At 39.8% G+C, this 12,387-nt stretch overlaps 1 protein-coding gene across 5 annotated transcripts in view; it reads left to right on the top strand.

Annotated features, from left to right (window-relative positions):
- The window catches only part of TUT4 (terminal uridylyl transferase 4), a 48,276-nt gene that overhangs the window by 34,596 nt on the left and 1,293 nt on the right, over positions 1–12,387 (top strand). For 4 of the 5 annotated variants that reach the window (XM_034064190.1, XM_034064191.1, XM_031050800.2 and 1 more), the window contains exons 21-29: positions 320–397; positions 767–944; positions 1,391–1,438; positions 1,525–1,607; positions 3,552–3,667; positions 5,282–5,442; positions 6,403–6,500; positions 8,981–9,506; positions 11,969–12,142. In XM_034064190.1, coding sequence (XP_033920081.1) covers positions 320–397; positions 767–944; positions 1,391–1,438; positions 1,525–1,607; positions 3,552–3,667; positions 5,282–5,442; positions 6,403–6,500; positions 8,981–9,506; positions 11,969–12,142 — 1,462 coding nt within the window. The remainder of the gene's footprint in view (positions 1–319; positions 398–766; positions 945–1,390; positions 1,439–1,524; positions 1,608–3,551; positions 3,668–5,281; positions 5,443–6,402; positions 6,501–8,980; positions 9,507–11,968; positions 12,143–12,387) is intronic. The other variant, XM_034064192.1, reaches the window with a different exon arrangement.

Below are 12,387 nucleotides of genomic sequence, written 5' to 3' on the forward strand. Positions count from 1 at the left end.
CTTGGCTTTGCTAAAGTCAAAATGTAATAGGAGTCACGTAAAGTATCCCTAGAGATATTGTGGGCAAGAATTATGTTGGAATCTTTATGAGGCAATTTCAGTCATGTTTCCTGATTTGCAAAAAATAAGTGAAAATAAAATATCAAATAATTTGAGAGCATTATAGCAATAATGCAAAAAGACATTCAAGCTTTTTTCCAATGGGAAACTCTGCCTTTATAAGAAGTAATTGTTAAAAGATGTATATTTTCATATTACTACTTAGCAGTATTCTGGTGACTTTGAATTAGAGTGATAACTGTGTTCTCTATTTTGGCAGATATTTGATGGAAAACAGATTCCACAAAGAATGGTGGATGGATGGAATGCCTTTTTCTTTGATGACATGGAAGAACTGGTAATATTCTAATTCCAGAAAAGTTACTAAAAGCTTGTTCTTCTGGGAAAGTAATGCATTTCTAACAGTGTAATGTATAAAAGAGTTAAACTTCAATATTCATAGCATTACAATTTCCTAAATGAGTCCTGTTTTGCTGAAATTAGTGTCTGCATTTTCTTGGTTTCTTTTAAATCATTTCTAAATAACATAAACCGGAAAAAAATTTACTGTTAATAAACAGTCCAGGATTGAGGTAGTGTTGACTGCATTGATATAACCTTATTTTAACAAAGAGAAAACTGTTCATGGTAGACAGAGTCGGCAGTTCAGGAGGAGAAGCACTTCAGTAGCTGTACCTGGATAAATTGTGTTTTCAATTGCCCGCAGAAGAAGCGTCTGCCTGCTCTTGGAAAGAATACTGAATCTCTTGGAGAGCTTTGGTTAGGGTTGCTGCGATTCTACACTGAAGAATTTGACTTCAAGGAATATGTGATCAGCATCCGGCAGAAGAAGCTGTTAACTACATTTGAGAAACAGTGGACATCCAAATGTATTGCAATTGAAGGTATTCACCTGCTGATTTTGTGTTCCATTCATGAGGGAGTGATGATCACTGTTGCTTGAGGCCCTGTTCTCCTTGTTGCACAGGGTGGATGGAGTCTTGGGTGAGATGGTTTAGTGCAAGGTGTCCCTGCCCGTGGCAGGGGGGTTGGAACTAGATTGTTCTAGGATTCTAGGATCCTTATGTGAGGAAACTACTACCAGTGTTTAAAAAAAGCATTGTTTGCAATTCCTGCAGCTTTTGAAATGAGATTAGAGTCGTAACTTTTACTCTACGTCAGGAAATTGCTTTTATTTTATTATGGCTAGTCACATTTTTAAAACACTCAGCATTGCTTTGCTATGATCTACTCTGTAAGGGCATTTAAAATTGAATTCTCTGTGTTACGATAAAAACTTTGTGTTGCGGTGTATTTTTTACAACTCTGTTTTTTTCCCTTCTTTACGCAGATCCTTTTGACTTGAATCATAATCTCGGTGCTGGAGTCTCCAGGAAAAGTAAGCTATTAATGTTTACTAATGATGAATTTCTAATGTGTTGTGCCTTTGCTGTTGTTACAAATAACTTTGTCTTTCTTCAACAGTGACCAATTTCATAATGAAGGCATTTATCAATGGGAGAAAACTATTTGGCACCCCTTTCTACCCAACTGTTGGAAGAGAAGCTGTAAGTTGTCACAGTTTTTAGTATGTTTTTTACTTCATCCACTGAATTACGCACCCAAAGCAAATCTCTTATATGTGTTTGTCAATTTGGTATGCATAATATATGTAATTACACATCATCTGCGTAAAAGTACAGCTTAGTATTGGGCATATAGATTACAAAATTCACAGGAATAGTTAGATGGGTGATTGGTATTTTTGGCAGCTTTGGGAAAAGATTCTTTTAGTTTTGGGTTTTTGTATAAATCTTTTCATTGTGTGACATTAAGTGTTGTAGAAGAGTGCTAAATTGGCTACAAAACCCAGAAACAGCTTCAGGAACTTTACTGGCTGTTCATGTGGCTAAGGAAAACAGACTCACAAGGACATTTAACTTAAATGTTAATTACATTTGACTTAATTTTTCCAGTTGGCGGGTAAAGTGAAGAATTGCTGCTTAAGAAAGGAAAAGGATAATGAACAACTTTTTTCCTTAATCATTTCCCCTTCAAAACTTGCATAGTGAGTCAGGGTCAGGAGTGTGTTCATGCTACATCACATTAGAGAGGATGCTCCTCTTGTGCTACAGGATCCAGTCATAGATGCGTAGTAGAGAACTATTTGTGTATGAGCAGATCAATCATCTGACATTAATATTTTTGATATCTACTTCGGTGTTTCTAAGACAGTTTCAGAGGTCTGTTCTCCCACTGGCTTTCCAGGGTTTGTGTTTCCAGGAGATTTTGGAAGTTTTATTTCCCCTCATCCTTCCCTATCTCATCACTTCCATTTGCTTACTTTATGTGCTTTTCTGAGTGTGTATTAGATGTTCTTTGCTGCAGTGATTGTGTTTTGTACTGCAACTAATAAAAATAAGACCTGTTTTTATACTGAGGCTTTAGAGTACTACTGTGATACAGATAACCACATCCACACTGTAACTCATTGTTATCTGTAACTGACAAAGACGTGAGCATATGTAATAAATGTTTTTGCTAAATAGTTCATTTAATTGTTTGCATACATGTTCAAGACAAGGCTATAGTGCTTCTGGAAAGCTTATACTGTGTATTTATGTATGTGGTCATTTGTGTTCTGCCTCACCTCGCATTTTCACTGAATGTTTTCCCTAAGGATAAAAGCAAGACACAAAGCAGCCTTGGCATGCAGATGAGCTGTCTCTTGTGTGAAGGAAGGAATGTTAGTAGTGGTATTACATAGAATTTTATTTCTCCAAAGTGCCCAACAAAGAAGGAGTTCTCTATCTCCTTTTTAAGCCAATGCCCTGTATTGCAGCTCAGAGGTACAGAGAGGAAACTAGCAAAAAGGTTCAGTAAATTACCTGTCTACAGTAGGAATTTGTTCCTGAGCTGGGGTTAGGACACTTCTGTTTGTACCTCTGTTTCAGTCTTTCAGGCAAGATAGTCCTTTCACAATATTTATGCTACTTAGAAGCTGTAGAGCGTGTCCTTTGTGCTGACACACATCAGAACTGCAGCCATCCTTATCAAATTCCACAGGAAGGGGGTGATACAGGTCAGCATGCTGTGCTGTTTCCCACCTGAGCTTTGTTCTGTCTAGGGGAATATAATCATGTCACTTGGAAGGGAACACAGGCTGCTTTGGAGGATGTCTGAGCAGTGACTCACATACCAAATAGATCATACACAAAAAAATTCCCTCTGAGGAGTCTTTGGGGAAGAGGAAGGTAGGCAGCAGGCTGGAGCTTGGATAAGTTTGGCAAATTCATCTGCTGGCCCTGAGACTAAATACCACTTTTTAGCCCAAACTGCTCCATGTCTCTGAAAAAGCTGCTGTTAGCTAGGGGAGAAAAAGGACTACATATAATCCAAGCAGTACTAATATTTAGGGAACAATATGAAATGAGAGCTGTCCTTTTTGCTTTCATTCTCAGTCTTCTGGGTGAATGGTTTATGTATGGTATCTGTCGGTTGTGTTTTGATAGGAATACTTTTTTGACTCAAAAGTGCTGACAGATGGGGAATTGGCACCTAATGACAGATGTTGTCGTGTCTGTGGAAAGATTGGTCATTACATGAAAGACTGCCCCAAGAGGAGGAGGTAAGCAATACATAAAGCTAATATTAAGTTTTTGAGATTAGATCAGGAGAGATTTGGGTATTTGAAATTTTAATGGCTGTGAAGAATATGCTGAATTGCACAGAAAATCAAAGCTTTGTATCTCATCCGCAGCTTCCTGCCCAGTTTTTGCTTTCTGAAGACTGTTTCTGGTCATCTCTTGAAAAGAGTTTTTATGCAAGCGCACACAGTAAAATGAACAGTCTGCAATATGTTAATACTTGTGCTTCGTGATCTATCTGTAGTTACAGCTTAGCTTAAAATTTAGATGACTAAATCATCTTTTTATAGTGTAAACATTCAGATGGACTGCACATTTTGTAATACATTTAAATGGATTTCCTGGAGTGATCATGTTGAATTTGCACTTGTACATTGATTGCATTTAGAAGTTCTGGATTCTGAATTCCTGCAAAAGGAGTCCCTAGCACATGCAGGTCAGCATCTCCAGAAGAGTTTAGCAGAAGCTGACAGAGAATGTATATACTCCTCATGTTTTTGCATCTTTGGATTTTTAATGACCCATTCAGTGGAGGTTGTATGATCTCCTAAAACCTTTAGAATTTGGCTTCTGGGCTTTTTCATTTACTCCTTAGGTTCTTCATAATTCTTTATAAGATTCTTTGTCTGTTCCTGCTACAAAGTCCTTATTTACAGCTTTTTGTTCAGTCAGCAAAGTTCAAGATACATGAAACTGGCCTGGAACCCTAAGGTGACAGCCTGACTATTTCTTTCAGCTGCTCTCTTAACATACTATTCACAAGCACCATCCCTGGCAGTGTTCAGGGCCAGGTTGGATGAAGCCTTGGGTGATATGGTTTAGTGTGAGGTGTCCCTGCCCATGGCAGGGGGGTTGGAACTGGATGATCTTAAGGTCCTTTCCAACCCTAACTATTCTATGATTCTATGAATTGCATCACCTCCTTCCCTACATCTGTCTCAGGAAAAGAAGTTGATCTGCTCTTCACATGAACTGCTGCTACAGCACAGCCACACAGAACCTCTCTCAAATTGTGTATACAGCTCACGAAATAGTATTAATATTTCCCAATCCTGCAGATAACCATGTGGAAAAAAGACTTTTACTTTTTGTCTTGGCCCCTGATCACTAGTTCTTCTGTTTTATTATTACTGAGTGTTTGAAAGAGCCTTGGTGCCTTCTTTCACATGCTATCTAGGCTCAGGATGCTAATATACTCTTACAGAGAAATATGCCATCTCCAGTCAGGCTGAGGTTATATCCCCATGATACAGCTCACTTGTTTTGTGTGTATTCTGACTCAGTGGGATTATTGATAGAACTAGTCCCAAACTAACTGGCAGGTTAAGCCTGCTTACACAGTCTGTACCAATACAGGTAACTCAGATAGCTTCTGGATTATTCTGAGGAGCTCCTGAATTCATTAAGTTTTTGCAAACAGGTTGTTAACAAGCCAGATCCTGCAAGTGTTTTTGTGGGATTCCTAAGATACCTGTATTCTGGTACAGCTAGCTGTTGGTTATGTGACCATTTCCTTCGAACATATCAGTATAACAACTCCACAAGAGATTTTTGTGTGTGGTTTTGTGATACTGCTAATGGAAGTTATTATTCAGGTTGAAGAAAAAGGAGAATGAGAAAGATGATGAAAAGGAAGTGAAAGAAGAGGATAGAGAAACGAGAGAGAAAAGATGTTTCATCTGTGGTGATGTGGGTCATGTTAGAAGAGATTGTCCTGAATTCAAACAAACCCGTCAGAGAAATAATAGCGTGCCAGGTAAGTTAGTTCGTGTGTGCTGGTATAATTTGAGGTCCTTTCTCTATAGGTTTCTACACAGACCTGGTATTATCTTAAAGAAAAGCCCCTGCACCTAATTATTTTAGTCATTGTAAAAACAGTTTTTAGCCTAAGTGTTGTTTTTCTTCAAGGGGAGTAATGCCTCCTGAAGTACAGTCTTTACATGGGTGGTAAAAATGTACTCAGCAGTAAGTATAGTGTACTACAGGGTATTACATTATTTGTCTTCCACTCACAATGGGTGCATTTAGGAGTAGTAATAATAGCAATAATTGAATGCATTTCCTCTTCCAAATGTTTCTCTAATTGTCCTGGGTTCAGCTAACCCTCCTCACGTGTGAGAGGTAAGTAAATATGTTTTCACCAAAAATCAGTGGTCTTACAGTAACACTTCCAAAAGCATACGGATGCATTGGGAAGCTAGATTTCAAGTTGCTTGTCATAATTAGAGAGAAGTCTAATTGCAAACACATTCAACCTTAGGAAGTCCATGAAAAAGTAGAGAAAGCAGTCATAAAGGAACTTCAGAGACAACCTTGCTGCTTTTCTGTATTCTGATATCACTTACATTCTTTTTTTGTTTTCCTTTGCCCAAAGTTTCTGCTCTTGCTATTTAAAATCCCACTGCTTAAAGCAGTAGTGTGGAAACCTGTGTGAACTGGTGTAAAGTAGCAGTCATGCCTGATAGCAAAGTGACCTTTGTTCATGCTAGAATTCGTGGTACTTGGAATTGGATTTTAGGTTTATCTGCTATACCTATTAATATCAATTGTTGCCATTAGAGGGAAAGCTTTCCACTTAAAAGGAGAGGAGACATTAAAGTGATTTACCTACTCTGCCTCATATGAGGGTTAAGGGATCGCTGACTCCAATTCTGTGTTCATTGTTCTGTCGCTCATAACTTTGTGGGGTTTATTAACATTTTCTTTCCTTGATTAGGCACCCAGTTGGTCCGAAGCATGGTAAATTCACAGCTAGTGGCTGTGGGTCAACAACAAGCAGAACGACCCCTGCGCACTAGACAGTCATCAGAATGTGTAAGTTCCAATTAGCTATAGTACTGAAGTAAGCAAGCTGTAGCAAACCAGCGATCCTGAGCCATGCTAGGAACAGGTTTGCACAGGGTTTTCTCAACAGATTCTGGACTTGATAGTGACAACATTGCACTCTGCCAGTTAATGAAACTTTGATTTATAATGTGTATAATATCTATAATGTCGTGTCTCTTAGAGAGCATTTGTGATCTATCAGTACAGAAACAAATCATCAAATTTCATCTGATAACTTGCAGTTCTGAAAGGCCAACTCCAAAGTCTTTGAGATTTAAGCTAGGTTGCTTTTTGGAGTCTTGTGCTTCATTTTTCTGGGGTTACTAAAGGAGGTAAAGCACAGCTCATTGTTAGCATGCTTACGTTTGTGACTGTCATGATTCTCAGTGGTTTAAGGCACTGTCATGAACAGGCAGGGAACACAGATGAATTGTACTTTCAGGTGTCACACAGGCACAAATCTGCTGGAGCACACAAAAGCACAAATTTTAGTAGTTTGCTCTAGACTTTAAGTTGCTATGGAATTAGATAAGATCTGTTTAACCTGGGTATTTGAGCAAATAGAGCTGTTGGCATTTGTGTTTTGGAGTACAGGATACAGCAGAAATTGATTAATTTTAAGATATTATTCTGAGAAACTTGCCTGCTATTGAAGCTGGCAAGTAAGCAAACAGCAATCAGGGCTGCTGATCACAAATGCTCTTTGTTCAGTTTACTACTTTAGGTATGGAGTATTTCCTAACTGATAAGCAAGCATTTATTGGAATGTTTCCTCGAGTAACAGAGACTTTATGGAGTCATTTTTACTATGAGGGACTGGTACAGCCCTAAACTAAGCGAAAGGCTGAACTGCCACCATGCTATCACATGACACAGGAGTGTCTCTGTAGGAGCCTTCTATTTCTGCTTGGGAAACTGAAGCTGGACATGCGGGTGCAGTCAGGCACATCATGCACACCAGACCTACTGCATGTGCACATTCTTATGTCATATGGAGGTCACAGGCTCTGTATCTGTGTGTTGCATGGTTGTCATTTGTCCAGGATTTCTTGGTGAATATGTGCTGTCTTGGGATTATTTGAGGAGAATGGGAAGGAGAATGTTAGTGGGGAAAGAAAATGAAAAGCAGGAGTGTGGAAGCAGACCAAGAGGCTAGAGCTTAACATCTCTCTTGCTGCTGGCATGTCCAGGACATGTGGTGGTTTAATGTTTGCTGGAAGGCTGTAATCAGTGTGTGTGCTCTATTTTTAAAACATTTAAGCTGTTAAACTAGTTATTGTCTTTCAAATCCCAGGTTTTACCTTCTTGTCCTGGTTTGATAGGAAGGCATAGGAGGCACTCATACCAGAACAGTTGGAACAGCAGCAGGGAGCAGTCCCAGTTTCTGGGTTTCAGCTTTTGCCCAGACCGACACACAGCATGCTGCTGTAAGGAACACTCTGAAAGGCTGGCATGGGGGAGTCCTGCAGACCTCTGGTTATGGAAGATGAGTGACTGCCACTTTAAACAGACAGACGAGCAGTCATGGATAGTGACAAGCTGCAGAGAACTTTAACTAAAGATGTTTGTCAGCAGCTGAGTTACTTGGAGCTGAGCTGTCTGTAGTTTATGGAGAGAGACAAGCAACTCCAGGGGCAGTTGAGATCTGAGACTCAGGTAATCATCTTTGGTTTAGGTAGCTGTCTGTCACTTGAATTTCCCTCTGGAGACATCTGTCTTGATGGCATCACTATCTTGTTTCAGTGCTTAAAACCAGATTGGCTTAATCCAGACACTGGTAATAAATTTTGGCCAATAAAGAGGGGAACTCTTTTCTGAGCCACCTCAGCTCTTGAAATGTTTCTGTACTTAGTTACAATACCAGAGAGATGAAATAGGTTCATGCCTGTTTCTGTTGTTGGTAAAAGGGAAAGCTTTGTAAGAGCTCTGCAAAGTAATAACTACTATTTCCATGCTTTTAGCCATGGCCTAACATCAGGATATAGAGGGTGAAACTGGGCGTTTGGAGTTCCAATTTCTTGTTTAACAGATTAAATAAAAATTAAATAGTAGGAATTTACTTTGTAATGACTTTAAAAAGTGTCTGTAGTAATAAGAACCACTCTATTTAGAGGTAAGGTAATGAGTGATGAGATTCTGGGCTGTAAATAAGTAGGGTGGGGAAGACAATGATTAAAAGCCAGAAACAGATGTGTGAGGAGTCTAATGAAGAGCTTGGGGCTAATGTTTGCTCAGAACGATGTTTCTGGGATGTGCCACATTAACAGATAAAATGATCTGATGGTAAAAATCAGTGTCAGTCTAACTGTACTTACTTAAACCAGCAGGAGCTTGGGCACAGTATCTGGGGTGTTGCTGGGGAGTGCTTTGCCTTTTTTTATGCATAGTCTAATACAGTGAGTGCTTATTAAACACCATTAAATAGCTAGTGAACTAATCAGAAATACATACTTTTTTTTCCCCTCCAGTCTGATTCGCATCAGTCATCTTACTCTCCACAACCTCAACAATTTACACAGAATTCCTCTCAGCCAGCCTCCATTAACCAGACTCAGCCACAACCAATATCCCAGTCTAAGCACGTTCCGCAACCACAGCAGGGTGCACAGCCACCCCATCAGGTCCAGCTGCCTTTGTTTAACTTTCCCCAATCTCCCCCAGGTCAGTATTCCACCTTGCATAACCTGGGACTGCTTCAGATGCACCATCACCACCAAATTCAGCTTCCCAACACTTCCTGGCCTATTCATGGGCCCGTTATTCACTCTGCACCGGGTAACCCTCCTCATTCTACAAATGTTCCATTTTCTATGAGATCTGGCAGCAGCAGCACCCCAAATAACCAGAGCAGTGTAAGCTTGAATGATCCCAGTATCATCTTTGCACAGCCTGCTGCCAGGCCCATGGGAATCCCCAGCACTTCTCATGAGGGACACTGGCACAATCCTGTGACTCCAAACTCACTGGTGAACAATGGCACTGTGGGGAATTCAGGTAACTCTTCTCTGTTGTATCAAACCTCTCGCACTTTGTGTACAAGTGTTAAGTGTTACAGAAACAGCTAACTCTTTCAACTTGCTTGATATTACAAATAAGATGCTTAAGAAACTAAGTCATCACCTTCACTCTTTATATTTTCCTAGGAAAAAAAATTAGGTGTGTTTGATCATTGTGACTTTTAAGCATTGGTCCTGTCTGCTATTGGTGGCCATGCAAGACATGAGAAATCATGCATTCAACTGAGAAATGGTCTAACAATTGTTTGAGTCTAAAGCATGTTTCTGTGACTCTGCTTCTGTTTGTGTTAGGTAGTTTATTAGGAGCATGCTGAGACTGCAACTACAAACTTGGAGACTGGCAGAATTATGCTAGTGCAAGTTGAATATTGCCTCCTTGCACTGAGTGCACTATAACATGATCTTAGGCATTCTTTTTTCCTATAGTTTATCCTGCCACATTTAACCACCATAATTTCAATGTTGTTTCCTGAAAATACTTCATAGATTCTCCCTGCGACAAAGTGGGCAACAGCCTTTTGCCTCCTGCCAAAGCCAAGTACATTTGTGTGCTTGAGACTGTGAAAAGCAGTATATTGTGATGAAAGCCATACAATTTTCTGTGCAGTAGAAACCATGGCAGCCCCTAAATTTTAACTGTGATCTTTCAATCATAATAATGTTCTTTTGATTTATTCCAAGTGTGCAACTTCTCCTATGTTTAACAAACTATATCCATCATACAATGTACTAATGCAGTTGCTCACCATGAGATGGAAATGTTGAACCTCCTACACAGCCTTTCTCTGAACTGGTAAGGCAACTGACAACAACAGCAGATTTTCAGCTGAGCCGGGAGTGTTGTATGAGGTATAATTCACCAGCAAATTGCAGATATTTGTTGAAATGCTGGAGATATTTGTTCTATTCAGAGCTCTTTGGGGAAGATATTCTAGGTGATACAGAAACTGCTCCCAGTATTTTTTGTGCCTTCAGTGGGCTTTGTCCCTATCTCTCAATTTCTGATCTTAATCCTCTCTCCAGCCTCATCTGTCCCCTCCTCCATGTCCACCCCCTGCTCTGACTTAGGCAGCTCCTTCCAATCCAAGCCTTGTTACCCAAGTAGCTGCTTTCTTTCAGACAGGCTCCCCATATCCTTGGTTCTGCTCCATTCTCCCTCAACACATCCCGTTTCTCATCATGTAGTCAGTCAGTCCCTTTTCCTTTTGCTCTCAGTCTGTTTGCTTCCACTGTCATTGTGCCTGCACAGATTTCCCAGTGCTCTTGTACTCTCGGTCACAGTATTCCCCCCCCCCCCCCCCCAGTTGCTCAGCTTCCATCTGTTTCCAGTCTTATCACACTCCTTTCCCTAGTTCCCAGTTCCAGTATTTTTCCTCTTTGTATTTAAATCAGTTTTGTTTCCTGTTTGGCTTAGATGCCATTAAGGTGGGGTGGCTGGGAAGGCACACACAGCAATGAGATTTGTGCTCTGTTTGAAGCCTGCTTTCTTACTTGCTTGGGATATTTGAAAGCAGTTAGGTTCATGGAAACTGTCTTTCCTCACATTCCTTCATTGAGTTGGAAGGAGGGGCTCTGTTTTCAGCAGACAATTGATCAGAAACCAGACTGTTAGAAGTTACAGACACCTTTTTTTCGTGCACACTCCAGAGCCATGATCCATGTTTTAATATATAAATGTGTCGCTTTTATTTAATGGAAGTCTGTCTGCGGGGGAACTGATACACTGAAGGATAGTTATTTAAATGTTTTTATTCATTTTTAAATGTCCATTGATGAGGTATTTAAATTAGCAGACATTGCTAATTGTCTTACAGAATTGGGAGCTATGAATATAGCATTTGCCATCAACTGTTGTGTGTTCTGACTCCTTGGATGCTTGATTTCTCATCCTTAATGCTGCAGTAATACTGGATTTGTAAATAGAAGTTACAATTTATGTACTTACTTAAAAAGCTTTAATTTTCTCTAAAACTCCATTTGAAATTGGTCCAATGACCAAGATACCAAGTTTCTTAAGCATACAAGAATTAGTGGAATTCCAGTGTACATCCAAGATTTCTTGCAGTAGGATAATAGCTTTCGTGTCACAGCTATGTCAGTGATAGTGAATATCATTGTGGGATCAGATAGTAGTAACATTGTTCAGCCCTTGTGTTTTTCATCACGAGAATGACATAGGAATAGTGAAATTGTAGGTCTTGATTTTAATACCGATTCATCCTCTGTCTTTCTCCCCAATAAATGCTGTTCTAGTGAGTAACAAAATAATTTAGGTGGTAATTTTTACTGATGTATGTTTTAAATAGAGCAAGAGTAGCGCATCAGACTAATCTCAATAAGTCCCCTACAAATTGTTATTTAAGATGTAAACTGTATTTGTGACTTACTGTTTAATTATTTCAACTTGCAATGTGCTTTTCCCTTTCAATTGAAAACTAGATCAGGGTTTCCAAGGACAGTTTGGTAAAATGAACCCTCCTTCTGTCCCTTGGGACCATGGGACCCCTACCCATTTTCCTCTCCTCCGAGGAGCGTGGCCTTACAATATGCCTCAGAACTACATGCAGCAGGGAAATGCCAGCTACCCACCGAACAAACCTTTCTACCCTCAAGGTACTAGAATTAGTATATGAATCAACAGCTCATGCAACGTGTCTCTTTACTGTCTCAAAGGCTTTAAAAGCCAAGGAAATCATGTTTCAGTTGCTAGGCTCCCTGGAACCATAATGAATCCAAGAGTCAAATCGGTGCTTCGGCTTCCTGGATGGATGGATGAAAATCACTGTGGGAGGGATGGGGGTATATCAAATTCTTAGATCTGAGACGATTTGCAGTCTGTTGCCTCTTCTTCACTGCTG

The sequence above is a fragment of the Melopsittacus undulatus genome, chromosome 6 (genome assembly GCF_012275295.1).
Source record: "Melopsittacus undulatus isolate bMelUnd1 chromosome 6, bMelUnd1.mat.Z, whole genome shotgun sequence".
Taxonomy (NCBI): domain Eukaryota; kingdom Metazoa; phylum Chordata; class Aves; order Psittaciformes; family Psittaculidae; genus Melopsittacus; species Melopsittacus undulatus.